This window comes from Echinops telfairi, unplaced genomic scaffold (genome assembly GCF_000313985.2).
Source record: "Echinops telfairi isolate 266 unplaced genomic scaffold, ASM31398v2 ScPeMD7_7404;HRSCAF=8442, whole genome shotgun sequence".
NCBI lineage: Eukaryota > Metazoa > Chordata > Mammalia > Afrosoricida > Tenrecidae > Echinops > Echinops telfairi.
The window spans coordinates 2430124-2444220 of NW_022111304.1; the positions used below are offsets into that span (position 1 = coordinate 2430124).

Here is a 14097-nt window from a genome sequence, read left to right on the forward strand (position 1 = left end):
CCTGGTGGAGTTCGACCATTGCATAGCACTGATCTTTTAGACGGATCCCTTAACCGTTCTGAGCTTTAGTTTTCTGATTTGTAAACTGTGGATAACAATAGTACCTATCTCACGGGGTCGTACCAGTCAACATTCTGACAACTGCAAAGCGTTAAACAGAAGGCGTTAGAGTCGTAAATCCTCCCCACCCCCAACAATGCACGTTGCAAACCAGCAACTACCACCAGCCTGCCATCTCTCCTGAGGCATCATGGGATATGAAGTCCTTTGATGGCCACCCCCTCGCTCCCAGTCATCGAAGCGGGAACTACGCCTCCCAGGTTGCTGTGGTGAGGCCGCAGCCACGGCCGCCTTCTGCTCCGCCCCGGTTGTGCGCAGCCTCCTGGGATTCGTAGTCCCACGTCGGAACTGATTCGGTCGCGAAGGAACTACAAGGTCACGAAAGAACTACAAATCCCAGAATCCAGCTCACGCTTCTCCCTCCTCGCCCTCAAGTCGGAGTGCTGTTTGTGTTGTTGGTGAAAGGTGAGGGAAACAGCTGATCCGTCTGTGGGTAAGAAACTTGGCCTAATTTGGGGGCAATCTCGTCAGAGGGTCACTCCACTTTCCAGTCTGCTAAAGGATTAAAAACGGTCGAAGGCGGACGCGAGGGTATTTAGATTTTAACAACCGCTACGGGAAAGGCTTACCCTCACTTTTGGGGGAGTTCTCCGTTTCAGGGGGCTGCCCTAAGCAGGTGAGAGGGGCTCCCTGACAGTCTTCGCCTTTCAGTCCGCCATAAAGCTTGGTACGCTTAGGGAAGCCGGGGCCTGAAATCTTTGCTCATTTTCTCTCAGGCAACACTTAATCCCCACAAACCGCCCTTCGCGTCCCACCCCCACCCGCTAATCCAAAGGCCTTCCCTACGCTGAAGCCTTGGGTGGGGAGACCTTCGAAGTCGTAGAATGTCCAGAGCCCCACGGAGTGGGGAGAAGGCCCCTGCGGGAACATCGGCATCTGGCCACACACCGACCCCCTGGGTGTCGAGAGCTTGCTCTCAGCACTTGGGGGTGTTTCCAGCTGTTACGGATTGTATTTGTGGTGAGGACTTGGGGGTTCTCCAGGGCTAGATCTTTGAGGGAAATGTATCCCCACCACCACCACCACCACTATGAGAAAGCCAGAGAAGTGTATTTAGGGGAAATAGGGAGTAGTTTAATTAAGTCGTTTTGTTTTGTTTTCAGAAGGGAAGAGCCAGAAGAACCCCTTAGCTGAACCCGATCTCTGGTCATTCCTTTCTGTAGCGCTCACCGACCTTTCCTTTTCCAGCGACTTTCTGTTTTCTTTGAAAGTGTCTAACTTGGACCGGGAGTGGGTCTGTGATGTTTGGGGGCGTGCACATGAGTAGTGGCACTGGCTGATTGGACGCTGTCAGCCGAAGCTGACACAGGATGCAGTTTAGTCAGCCCGAGGGGAGGGGCAGAAGAAGGGGGCTGTCTCATTGTGCCGGGCTGAGGCATTCTCTGGGTTCTGAATATTGTTAGCTGTTCTCACCCTACCTCCATCTTTTCCAATGAATTCCCCCAAGCTAACTTGGAAGGCCCTTTCCTCCTAATCGCATCCTCTAGCATGTCTCCAAGGACCAACCCAAGTATAGGGAAGAATTCAGGCACTTAAAATTGAAACCAAAGTGAGTAGAAAGCAAATAGGAAGATACTAGAGCAGGGTTAACACCCTGTCCAACAGGACTAACACCCAGTAGGTTTCTAGTCCTGCTCCAGACAAGATCTGGAGAGAAGAGCGTTAGGTTCTTTTTTGAACTCTTCCCTCCCGCCGCCGCCCCTCAACATTAAATAGATATTCTCTCTTCTCAGGGCCCCATCTTCCAATCTTGTGCCCTCCCCAGTGGGTGGGACTCTGCTGGCTCCCAACCCCCACTTTCTCTCTCCTCACACCACCACATTCCTGCCAAGTATTTCACTCCACCCTTGAAGCTACCACCTCCAGAATTCTTAACTTCCTGGAGTGACGAAGTTGAAGGCTAGAAGCTGCCTTTCCTTGCATCCACTCAGTCCCTTTTTCTCTCGAGTTCAAGCGCAGGGGGTTGCTTCTCTAGAAGCCCTGAAGGTGGACAAGCAGAGTTGGGAAGAGGACCGAGAGCTCAAGAACCCGAGGATCAGGATGTTGGTCCCCTCTGGCCATGTTCCACATTTGCAGGCCAAATCGTTCCTTACAGAGGCTAGTGTTTTGAGTGTCAGGACTCTTTCCTGTACTCAGATGGGTCAACAACCTCCGGAGTGAGCCTGGAGACCTGCTGAGAATGAGAGGGCCTCACACCTCAGTTGGGTTTGGAATTCAAGAGCCCAGAGACGTGGGAGGTGAATGGGAAGCTGGAGACTGAAGAATGCAGCCCACTCAAAGAGACTAAGAGATAGAAAAGGAGAGACTGAGAGATGGTGACTCCTGGTCCACTGGCCAGTGCAAAGGAAGCAGAAATGAGAGAGATCAGAATTCTGGGAAGGGTCAAGGAGCCAGAGAGGGTACAGAGTGACAGACTTGAAAGGCCAGACTTATGTCCTAGAACTGAGAGTGACTCTGAGGTGCTGGAAAACATACATACCTTCATCTCCAGGTGTAATGGCAGGGCCGGTGATGGAGAGAAGAATGTGGAGGGAGACAGAATGGAAAGGCCTTAGGATTGCCTTCGTTCCCCAGTGCTGCTGATAGGAAGCAAACGCATATTGATAGCTCTAAAGAAAATCGTTTCCCCAGAGTGCTAGAGGCTAAAGGTCTAAGTCAGGGTCTCCGCTATACCGATCCCTTCGATGCCCCTCCCCAAGTTGCTAGTGACTGCTGACAACCCTTGACATTTCTTTGCTTGCAGACCAGTGGTCACATTATGTCTCTTTCTCCTGATTATGTGTGTGCCACTGTTCAAAAGCTGTTCGGTGAGAACCTCCTACTTGTGTGTAGCCTCACTAAAACGATAGAAGAAACCCCCTGTTTCTAAGCCAGGTCATATTTCTAGGTACAGGAATTAGGACTTACACATAGCTCTTTTACGTGCCTGGCTAGCTCAGGGGCAGGGGGATGGGAGACACAACTGAATCCCTAACGGGAATGTTAACCCTTTCCTTCACAGGAAGGCACATTTCCCAAGGGCACGATGGAAGAATCATCCCTAAGCCGGGCATCATCCCGGGGTGGAGTCAACTTTCTGAATGTGGCCAGGACCTATATCCCCAATACCAAGGTGGAGTGTCATTACACCCTTCCCCCAGGCACCATGCCTAGTGCCAGCGACTGGATTGGCATCTTCAAGGTATTCCTGTAACCCCTTTTGCCCTGGGATTATGGCCTATAGGTTGGTTGGGATAAAGGGAATGACTAATTTCTGGGATTTCTACTTACTGTGGACAAAGGGAAAGAGATGTCAGATAGCAGGGGCCATCTGTCGAAGCAAAGCTCTCCCCAACATGATAATGTCCTTCCACTTACCCTGCCTCTCATCACCTTTGCCACCGTAACCCTGTCCTAACCCCTATCCAGTTCCTTAGCCCCTCCTACCACCTATGGGTGGTGGTTTCATCGTCCTACCTGTCCCTGTCTTGGGTTTTCGCAGGTAGAAGCTGGCTGTGTTCGGGATTACCATACATTTGTGTGGTCTTCAGTGCCTGAAAGCACAGCTGATGGTTCACCTATCCATGCCAGTGTCCAGTTCCAAGGTACAAGGGAAGGTGGGAAACCAGGAGGGCAAAGCCAGTGGGGTGGAAGTTCAGACGACTTAGGCCCAGAGGATAAGGAAAAATACGTGCGAATAGATTTAATGAGAAATATATCCAACAGACTCTGGTAGGCACACGGTCATGGGATGATCACAGAATCATTAGAGTCTCCGGTAAGAAGGAATTTCTAAGGGCATCTAGCCCAGCCTCCTACCCAGAGGAGGGGGAATTTCTCTTACGGAACTAGAGAACAGGGAAGAGGATGTGGTAGCATCGTCTATGGAGAAAAGAGACTCATTAGAAAGACCCAAGTTCGAATTTCAGCGCTACTACATATCAACTCTTTGATGTTGGGCAAATAACAACTTCTCTGTGTGCCTGTGTTGTCTTAACTGTAAAAGCGACGGTCGACCTATGGAGACAATAGGGGTTTTTCAGTTACATGTGTAAAGCTGTTAGCACAGTGCCTGGTACAGAGTAAGTACTCGATAAATGGTAACTAGTGTGGTGATGATGATAAGAGGGGGTAGGTTTCGGAAAGACAGACAGGAGAGCACTTGGCAGAGAGGAGAGATAAAAGTACGCCAGGGAACAGACGTTAACCTGTGGGAGGGGGAAAGTGGAGAAAGCCGTATGTGGAAAATAGAGCAGGGGTCAGAGTGCAAGTGCACAAAGGGGCAGGGAGACCTGTGAGCCTAGGTCATAGTTGGGATCCTGTGTCCGTTCTTTTACTCACAGCCAGCTACCTGCCCAGACCAGGAGCCCAGCTTTACCAGTTCCGATACGTGAACCGCCAGGGCCGGGTGTGTGGGCGGAGCCCTCCTTTCCAGTTCCGAGAGCCAAGGCCCATGGATGAACTGGTCACCCTGGAGGAGGCTGATGGTGGCTCTGACATGCTGCTGGTTGTCCCCAAGGCAACTGTGCTACAGGCGAGTACAGAGCAACAAAAGTGGCTCCTACCCTGGGAACGGGAGGACCTCTTGGTGAAGGGCCCCTTCCTCCTCCAACACCTTCCCCTTGGCTGAACCTTCAACTGAAGACATCACTGGGCATCAGACCCAGGCTTGCCATCAGCAGAGTCTCACTCTAACACAAACACACGCAAGCATGTAGGATGGGAGGGCAAGCCACCCACAGGCCCATGCATCTCACCATTTTGCAAAAGAACTTTTCGAGCCTGCCTTCTCTAAGTGCTGGGCCCCCCGGTGGCCTAGTGGGTGACACCCTGGGCTGCCCTTTGAAACCACCAGCAGCTCCTCCGGAGAAAGAGAAGGTGCTCACTCCTGAAAAGATGTGACGGGCAGTTCCATGCCGTCCTAGAGGGTGGCTCTGAGTTGGCAGCACTCGATGTCAGTACGTCTGGTTTGGGTTTTTTCCTATGTGCTGTATCTTGCCCTGGGTCCTAGACGAAGGCCCAAAGGGTGGAGGGTGGAGGCGACTACTCTACAGATGGTTCAGAAGAAGGGAATGAGACCCATCCCCAGGGCAAGTGTGGAGTGGGGGCAGGTCAACAGCCCAGACGTGCGCCCGCTGTCCAGTGCGGGAGCCAGTGGCCACCTGTGGCTTTGAACCTCTGAAATGTTGCTGGTTCCAATGGAGATGTGCTCTGTTGGTAAAATACGCATTGGATTTGGAAGACTTCCTATAAGGAAAAAAAAATGTAAAATACCTCATTAGTTTCTTATATTACATATTGAGATACGAATTTTTTATATACTGGGTTAGAGAAAGCATTCTGGATTCATTTTTTATTCCCTATTTTTTTTTCCTCATGAAAAAAATGGCCACTAGGAAATTTTAAATTATATCCATGGCCTGTCATGTTTTTCTGAGAGGAATGAGGGAGTGAAGGTGGATATTAGCAAAGACTTCCTGAATGCAGGGATTGCAAGGAACAGGGCAGGTGGGAAGGAAGTTTTTTCTCCAAGCAGGAAGGCAGGCCCGCAGAGCATGAGACTGAGTAGCTTGTCTGTGAAGCAGACACACCGTCTCGTCTGTGGAACACACGGCACCAGCAAAAGTCACTCTCGGTGCCTCTGAGCCGCTTCCGACTCATAGTGACCCTGTAGGACAGGGGAGAACTTGCCTGTCGGCTCCCGGGGCTGTCACTCTTTACAGGAGGAGAAAGCCCAGCTTCCTCCCTCCGAGCAGGAGGTGGCTTCAAACGACTGACCTCGTGGTTAGCAGGCCAACGCCTGTCCATTATGCCACCAAAGCTCCTTAACACGCGAAAAGGAAAGTGTTATAAGCCAGAGATAGGCAGGCTCCTACTGCCTATTCTGGAGTCCCCAGGTGGTGTGAGTGGTTAATGTGCCCAGCAGCGCCTCAGAAGAAAGGGCTGGCATCCTCCTTTCAGCAATTCAGCCACTGGAACCCCAGTGGAGCCCAGTTCTGCTCTGACGCGTGGGTTGCCCTAAGTCTGAATTGACTCATTGGCAGCTGGTTCACCCCATAGTCTGAACGGTCCTCACATTCATTACTCTGCCTTGAAACCTTCACCAACCAGGTTCACAGGTCACTTTCCATGTGAGAGCACAGACATTCAGAAGTTAAGACGTGTGTTCAAGGTCACGTATTTCTACTACTACTACTGCCCATTGCCACCAAGTCGAGTCAACTCCGTGACCCTCTCGGGTAGGGTAAAGCCGCCCGAGTGCGTTTCTGAGACTCAGTCTTCCTGAGAGTAGAAAGCCTCATCTTTCTCCCCACAAGGTCACGTAGGTAGGAGAAATTGAACCCATCTAGCCAATTCCAGAGCAGACTGGGTAAGGTTAGAGCAGCTTTCCTTTGGTCTGTATAAGGTGAGGAAAACTGCCAGAAGAGAATTTCCGGAATCACTGGGTGAGGGAGCCACCCAGGCCTAGGGTGGGAAGAAGGTATGAGAAGGATGGGCAGTAAAGGATGCCTGGAGCCGGTGGGTCTGACCAGGACCTGGGAGAAACGCCCCCAACCAGAAGTGCCTCTGGGCAGGGCGGAGGCCAGGACCTCGGATGAGTGCTTCCCAGCCCACCTCCCTCCTCATCCTGCCCCTCTAGAACCAGCTGGACGAGAGCCAGCAGGAGCGGAACGACCTGATGCAGGTGAAGTTGCAGCTGGAGGGCGAGGTGACAGAGCTGAGGAGCCGGGTGCAGGAGCTGGAGGCCACACTGGCCGCTGCCAGGCAGGAGCGGGCGGAGCTGCTGGAGCAGTACAAGGTACGAGATGAGCCAGCAGGGCCAGAGGCTGACTGCTCACCCCGAGTCCCCGACCTGGACCCAGGCAAGAGGGTAAAGGGGCAAGGCTAGCCCCCTTTTAGAATGGTTTCAGCCCCAAGGAAATAGTTTAAGGAACAACAAGTGGAATTGAACTTGGTATGGTAGGAGTCACAGCCAAAATTTGTAATGAACCTCAGCTCTCTGAAAAGGGGGGTGGGGGTGTGGGTTATAGAGGTCCCCATTTAGAAGTGGGGGGGTGCCCTCACAATTCCTTTTTTAAGGAAGGTTATGGGAGTAGAGGTGTGGCGGCAGTCACACTCTGCCCTGCGCCTTCTAAGCCTTTGTTCTACTCTTTGAGAGGTGAATCTCAGCCTCCCAATTCTCCTGGGGCACCCTGAATTCCAGGGGCTTTCCCGGTCCCACGGAGAGCTCACCGAAGAGAGGGACGTTCTGAGCCGGCAACAGGGAGACCATGTGGCTCGGATCCTGGAGCTGGAAGAGGACATCCAGACCATCAGTGAGAAGGTGCTGACAAAGGAGGTGGAGCTGGACAGGTGAGGGCCCACCCCACCTACTTGCTTCCCTTCCCGGGGACTTGTGTCGGGCAGGTCTCACAGCGTTCCCCTTTCGCGTCTAGACCTTATTTGGGGTGTTCCCATTTCTAGGGGGATGGGTAGCATTTAATGGCTTTTTTGTGTGTAACTCTGCCGTCTCTCCCTGCCCTATTCTATATCTCTGACCTTCAGCAATAATAATAAGAGTTACCATTTAGTGTGCAGTAAGAGCTAAGCAGGAACCCCCGCAGCTGAGCTTTCAGCCAGACCCTAGACAGGTCTATAAAGTGAACAAAAATACCAGCGAGGAACGATCCGCCTGAGGAGACGTCCCAAGAGCAGCGAAAGGGAAAGAAACCCAGGAGATGGGAAGTGGGAGGGACAGGCCAGGCTCCGGCGTCTGCAGCCATGTAGAGTACACGTCTTTCTTCAACGCCGCCTATTCTTTCTATCACACAGCGTGAACACGGACGCCCTTCCATCCCTATCCCTCAGTTGAACACCAGGGTAGACAGCCTAGGGCTTCCTCGTCATCAGATGATTGTGTGTCTTTCATTCTATCCTGGTAGACTGGATATTTTAAAAAATTCGCAGAAGGAAAGAAGAGTTCTGTCCGAGACCTGGATCAACACGTGGGTTGATTCTTGGGGCTCTTGAGGATCTGTGAGTCTTGTCCGAGGAAGAGACTGGGTGTCTAGGTGCTAAGTCATTGGGTAGGAAAGCAGGCATCAGATTGAGCGGCTTGAAGAGATTAGAGACTGGCTAGGCCAGAGGCTGGCAAACTCATCCTCAGGCTAAATCCAACTTTCCTCTAGTTTTTATATGGCCCATGAGCTACGAAGGGTCTTCATATTTTTAAAGGGTTGGAAACAATTTCAAGAAGGCTGTTTTGTAGTGGGTGAAAATTCTCGACAGCCAAGTGTCAAAGCTTTATTGAAACAGCCTGACGGCCATGTGTGTATGATCTGACTGTGTGCACACACCAATGGCAATGCATCATTGCCACAGGGACTGCACGGCCCACCAAGCCCACACTACCTATGATTGGACCCTTTACTGAGAAAAACATCGCCAACTTCTACTCTAGACCAAAGTTTCGAATCAGTAGTGTCTGCTGTTGTCACGAAAAGGTTGGATGCCGTATCTCTAGAATGAAAACCGAGAAGCCATCCGCCAAAACATTCCTTAAAGCGGCACCTAACAGGAAAAGGAGAACTTTTATTTAGAGATTGTTCCGCAGCCAAGAATCTTGATTCTTGGAGCTTAAGACCGAATCAGCTTAGTTTGGGGGTTTGAGCCATCCTAGAGCCCAGTGGAATTCTGAGCCTGGAGGGACACCAGTAGAAGCACTGAAGACAGAACTTAAGACAGACGCCCAACTCCTGTCATGAGTGACTCATCAAATCCCTGACCTGCTGCCCTCCCTCTGTCCTTCCCAGGGTCAGAGACACCGTGAAGGCCCTGACTCGGGAACAAGAGAAGCTCCTTGGGCAACTGAAGGACGTCCACGCAGACAAGGAGCAAAGCGAGGTAAGGGACTCGGCGTAGGTTTGCTTCTCAACTGGCCGCCCAGTGTTTATTGCCTCCCTTGTGTGTGCTACGTGCCAAAAAGGATGAAACTGGAAAGGAGAGATGGTGTGCCCCCTGCTAGGCGAGATAAGACATATACCCACCTCAGAACTTGTCACACTCCTGTGTTAAACGTCACGAGAGAAGTAGAAGTGGGCACAAAAGGGGCAGAGGAGAGTACAGCTTGTTAGGCACGTTAGGAAAGCGCGCTCTCATTTTTTATCAGTTATGTTTTCAATGAATTGTTATACACTCAGAGGACTGGCACTCACTTCTAAGGTCAATGAAAGCAATGAGGTCATTTTGCAGGACACTAACATCTGAAATCGGAGGTCATGGACAGCGGTCCTCAGCCGCCCATCCAATTCTGCATTTGCTTTTGACTGCACAGTAGTGAGGACCCGAGGCATGCACAAGTGGGTACCAGTGATAGCAATCATTGAACAGCCCGCTCTAGAATCTTAGCTGACTGCGATGCAATCAAAATGGAACAGGGCCTTCCTCCTGAGGGTTGCATCAAAAGGAATGGGCGTGAGCATGTGCTGATGAGGAGCCGATTGGACTCCACCAGTTTAACTTGTGGAGTGGCATGTGGAGTTTGAAACCTCATTTTGAGCGATGTAGAAGAAAGCCAAGTGAAACCGGTTCCAGGTTCTTAAGTAACATCCTGGGAGGCCTCAGTGTCCATGGAAGATGGTGTGTCCAGCCCGCCGTGAAGAAGAGTCGGCATAGAGGGGACCACATGCCCGGCAGCCTGTAGTCCGGAATGCCGGAGACAATGGGCTGTGGGACTGTGGGCGTGCGGTGCCACGGCTAAGGGCTCAGTGACCAACCACAAGGCTGGTGGCTCCAACCAGTCCTCAGGAGACAGTGTGGCAGGCCACTTTTGTCAAGACGATAAAGCCCTGAGACCCCCCCATGGGGCAGTTCTACTCTTGACAGTGCAGGTTCACGCAGCTCCGGGTTGACTCCGTGGCGATGAGTAGTAAGTGTGTGGCAGAAGAACCTGTGGGAGGCCGCAGGCTGCTTGTGGGAGCTCTGGAGACCAGCCTTCGCTTGAGAAATCGTGGGCGGTTCAAGTGGAGGTGACACGTGGCTGGCGTGCGTGAAGAGCTGTGTTTACACAGTGACCTGTGCCGGAAGATTCCCACGCTGCCTTGTAGAAGAGGAACTGGGTATCAAGATGCCAAACATGATTGTGCAGTTGGTAGAGAATGGCTGCGTGCGAAAGGAAGGTGCAGAAGCAGTGGGTTTCTCTCTGGGCTGCCAGGGAGGGAACGGAGCCCAGCATGGAACCTGGGTGCCTTGGGAGGCAGGTAGCATCGACAGAAATAAGAATGGGGAAGATGGGGTGCCAAGGGAATTCTGAATCCGTGTACTTAACGCAGAGTTGGATTGGCTTGTAGAACATCCAGGCGATACATTTTGATTTAAGAAGAGACTGAGAGAAGTGAAAATGATCCGCAGGCCACGTTAGATCCATGAAAGGCCACAGGCTGAGAAGCTAGATGCCTCATGTCAAGAGTTGGAGATTGTGCATTCAGGGTTTAGCCCTTTGGAGGCAAGAACCCAGGGTGGCTGGCAAGAGCTGGTTGCTGGAGTTTGTGCTCAGATAGAAGAAATAGAACCTGGGCCTCTACCACGGTGACCCACCTCTCTGCCTGCCCCGCCCGAGTGTCAGGTGTGTGCCTCCCTTCTCACACCTTGTCTTCACCACCAACAGACTGCACTCCACAAGGCAGAACAGGAGATCCGTCGCTTGAATGTGGAGCTGCAGGAGGCCAAGGCCCAGCAGGAGGAGAAGGGTGCTCAGGCCAAGAGACTGAAGGACAAGGTGGCCCAGATGAAGGACACCCTAGGCCAGGCCCAGAAGCGAGTGGTGAGTGAAGGCCCCTAGGTAACAGGAACCAGGTACTTGTTGTAGAAACTCCTGGAAGACCAGAAGAAAGGGGGGTGGCGGTGGGGAGACACATACTCAAAGACTAAACTATACAACTCTAAGTCCTAAATGTGTGGGTGTGTGTTGGGGTGGGGGCAGGGATGGTTGAGGGGAGGGAAACGGGCTCCCTTCCTCGTTGACCAGCGATTCACTGGGAGCCCTGATCTCCCTCTCTTCTTTCCTCCTGAGGCTGAGCTGGAGCCCTTGAAGGAGCAGCTTCGAGGGTCCCAGGAGCTGGCAGCTTCAAGCCAGCAGAAAGCTGCCCTTCTGGGGGAGGAGCTGGCCAGTGCAGCAGGAGCCAGGGACCGCACCATCGCCGAGCTCCACCGCAGCCGCCTGGAAGTGGCTGAAGTCAACGGCAGGCTCTCAGAGCTCAGTCTGCACTTGAAGGAGGAAAAAAGCCAGTGGAGCAAGGAGAGGGCAGGGATGCTGCAGAATATGGAGGTAGAGGGATGAGGGGTGATGTGGCCCACTGCCCCTGTCCAGCAGAGATTCCTCCATGTGGGCATAGACTGTGGGAGGAAAGGGGCCTTCGGCTGGGGGGTGGGGGTGGGGGAGCATGCCTGAGGGACATTCCTCTTTCCAGGAATGCCCTGTCCCTAAGCATGGTGCTCTAACCCTGATCGCCATAGCACCTCTCTTGATTGCCACCCTTGACTCGGAAACACTAACCAGCCTCACCATCGTGCCGTTCCAAAGCGCTCGGGGGTATAAGGAATGAACCTCGGAAGAGGAAATTCCGTCCCATCAATTAAAGGAGGGGGACTCAGAGAAGAACGGTGGTGCTGCTGCGGGGCAGCCCTGCTTCTCCCCTCTGACCCTCATCTGGCGCTCACTCTCCCAGGCAGAGAAGGACAAGATCCTGAAGCTGAGTGCAGAGATCCTTCGCCTGGAGAAGGCAGTTCAGGAGGAACAGAGTCAGCTTCAAGTCCTCAAGACAGAACTGGCCCAGGAAAAGGACTCTAGCCTGGTGAGCCCCCCCCAGAGTCCTGGCCCCACAGCCTCCTGATGGATCAGTGCCCCTTCTCTTCTCGAGTGTGGACTCAGAAGAGTTAGGAGTTCACCTTCTGTTCCGTGCCGTGTACTTACATACCCACGCACGCACCTGCACACGCACATGTAACCTTCATTGACTGAAACATGTCATGGCCCTTTATGCTCTTGGGAGAACTGCAGCCTGACACCCTGGGAGGTCCGAGGCCTTTGTTTCTTAACCAGAAACGTGTCATTCAGACTCAGTAGAGCCTTCTGTGGGCCAGACCAGGGACTGGTGCTTCAAGAAGAGCACGTGGCTGCCCCTCTGGGTGCGACAGAGCTGGAGAGAAGCACGGCTGTGAGAGCGAGCAGATACCAGATCCAAGCCATTGGGTCCGGGCCCCAGAGTCCAGCTGCCCATCTGCCTGCAGGTGCAGTTGTCAGAGAGTAAGCGGGAGCTGACAGAGCTGCGCTCAGCCCTGCGAGTGTTCCAGAAGGAAAAGGAGCAGCTGCAAGAGGAGAAGCAGGTGAGAGCCATGACCCAGGCCCCCGGCTGCCAGAGTCTAGGACTTGAGAGCTAGAGGCGTTTTTTTCTTCCTATCATCACTTGGTTCAGAAACGGGTATCTCTAGGAGCACCCAGGAGCTAAAAGGGGACCATGGCTCCTCCTAACCCGACTTGGCAGGATGGGGGAGAATTGATAGGGAAGGGGGAAGGGATGTAAAGGGGGAAGTTAGGACTCTTGGAAGGCAGGGTATGTACCTTAAGCTGCCCCACTCCTAAGGAAAGGTTCTGCTGGCCAACATGTGGGGGAGTTGGGGAGGGGGAGCACCTGTCAGCCTCTAGCACTTGCCCCTGCCCTCCCCCAACTCCAGGAGCTGCTGGAGTACATGCGGAAGCTGGAGGCCCGCCTGGAGAAGGTGGCAGATGAGAAATGGAACGAAGACGCTGCCACAGAGGATGAGGAGGCTGCAGCAGGACTGAGTCTGTACACCCCCCAAATCTCATGATCCCTCTTCCCCCTCGTGGGTGGGAGCGCCATGTGACCCCTCTGAGAGCTGCCTCTGCCTTCTGTGTCTCTCCTGCTTCCCTCCCATCCCTCCAGCCCCCTCCGGGTCCTGCGTAGTGTAACTGTTCTGTTCACCCAGGGAGAGACAGGGCCACTCGCAGCATCTCACACCCACCCTGTCTCTGCCTGCTGTCCTCACCGACAGGCTGCCCGACTGCTCTGACAGACTCCGAGGACGAGTCTCCGGAAGACATGAGGCTCCCGGCCTATGGCCTGTGCGAGCCTGGAGAGCCAGGCTCCTCCCCGGCTTCTTCCCTAGTTGTCATCAGCCAGCCAGCCCCCATTGCTCCCCACCTCTCGGGGCCAGCTGAGGACAGTAGCTCTGACTCGGTGAGCACTGAGGGGACCCCTCACAGGGGCAGTCCGGAGTGGGAAGGGCCAGACCCCACTACCCCAGCCTCCAGTGCAGAGGGGCTCTCTCTTTCTCATAGGGGAGACAAGTCAGGCATGTGCCCAGCCTCTTTCCAAGGCCACTCAGCAAACACCAACCGAAATCCACCCCAGTCCACCTTCCTTCTTGCCCCCACCCCACATTCCTTCTCACCTCCCAACCCACACCAAAACACCCCGGCGTGTTGCCCCGTTGTTCCCCCATCTCGGGCCCCAGCCCCAACCCAGCCCTGTTTCTTTGGTGTCCAGGAGGCTGAAGATGAGAAGTTGGTCCTCCTGGCAGCCGTGCAGAATGGGGGTGAAGAAGCCAATCTGCTGCTTCCTGAGCTGGGCAGTGCCTTCTATGACATGGGCAGGTGTGTGGCAAGTAGAGGACACAGAGAGGGAGGCGGGAGGATGCGAGTGAAAAAGGACAGCCCCGTGACCAGCTCCACCCCCTGCCTCCAAGACCCCCTTCTGGGTCCCAGCCAAGAAAGGAGAGAAAAGGTATGGCTGAAGCAGGAAACCACCCCCACCCCACCCCAATCCCAGGTGCCCTCCCCACTATAACCATACACGTGCACTCGGAGGCCCTGCCTTTAATTGGCTTCTGTGTTGTTCTAGCACCATCTTCCGTGGAGCCCAAATTGCCCTGCATCCCCTCACTCCTGCCCCTTCCCCTTCCCCAACTACCAGGTAGGTACCTAGGCTCAGGTGGGCTGGT

General features: G+C 53.5%; 1 protein-coding gene across 4 annotated transcripts in view; it reads left to right on the forward strand.

Annotated features, from left to right (window-relative positions):
* The first annotated feature begins 467 nt into the window (after positions 1 to 467).
* The window catches only part of CALCOCO1 (calcium binding and coiled-coil domain 1), a 15228-nt gene continuing 1598 nt past the window's right edge, over positions 468 to 14097 (forward strand). For 2 of the 4 annotated variants that reach the window (XM_045296354.1, XM_004716876.3), the window contains exons 1-14: positions 468 to 553; positions 3122 to 3301; positions 3602 to 3704; positions 4443 to 4633; positions 6740 to 6898; positions 7304 to 7452; positions 8892 to 8982; positions 10745 to 10900; positions 11150 to 11404; positions 11805 to 11930; positions 12367 to 12462; positions 12811 to 12919; positions 13150 to 13334; positions 13644 to 13750. In XM_045296354.1, the coding sequence (XP_045152289.1) occupies positions 3146 to 3301; positions 3602 to 3704; positions 4443 to 4633; positions 6740 to 6898; positions 7304 to 7452; positions 8892 to 8982; positions 10745 to 10900; positions 11150 to 11404; positions 11805 to 11930; positions 12367 to 12462; positions 12811 to 12919; positions 13150 to 13334; positions 13644 to 13750 (1883 nt within the window). In that variant the 5' untranslated portion in view covers positions 468 to 553; positions 3122 to 3145. Of the gene's footprint in view, positions 554 to 3121; positions 3302 to 3601; positions 3705 to 4442; positions 4634 to 6739; positions 6899 to 7303; positions 7453 to 8891; positions 8983 to 10744; positions 10901 to 11149; positions 11405 to 11804; positions 11931 to 12366; positions 12463 to 12810; positions 12920 to 13149; positions 13335 to 13643; positions 13881 to 14097 lie in introns of all 4 variants that reach the window. The other 2 variants (XM_045296352.1, XM_045296353.1) reach the window with 2 other exon arrangements.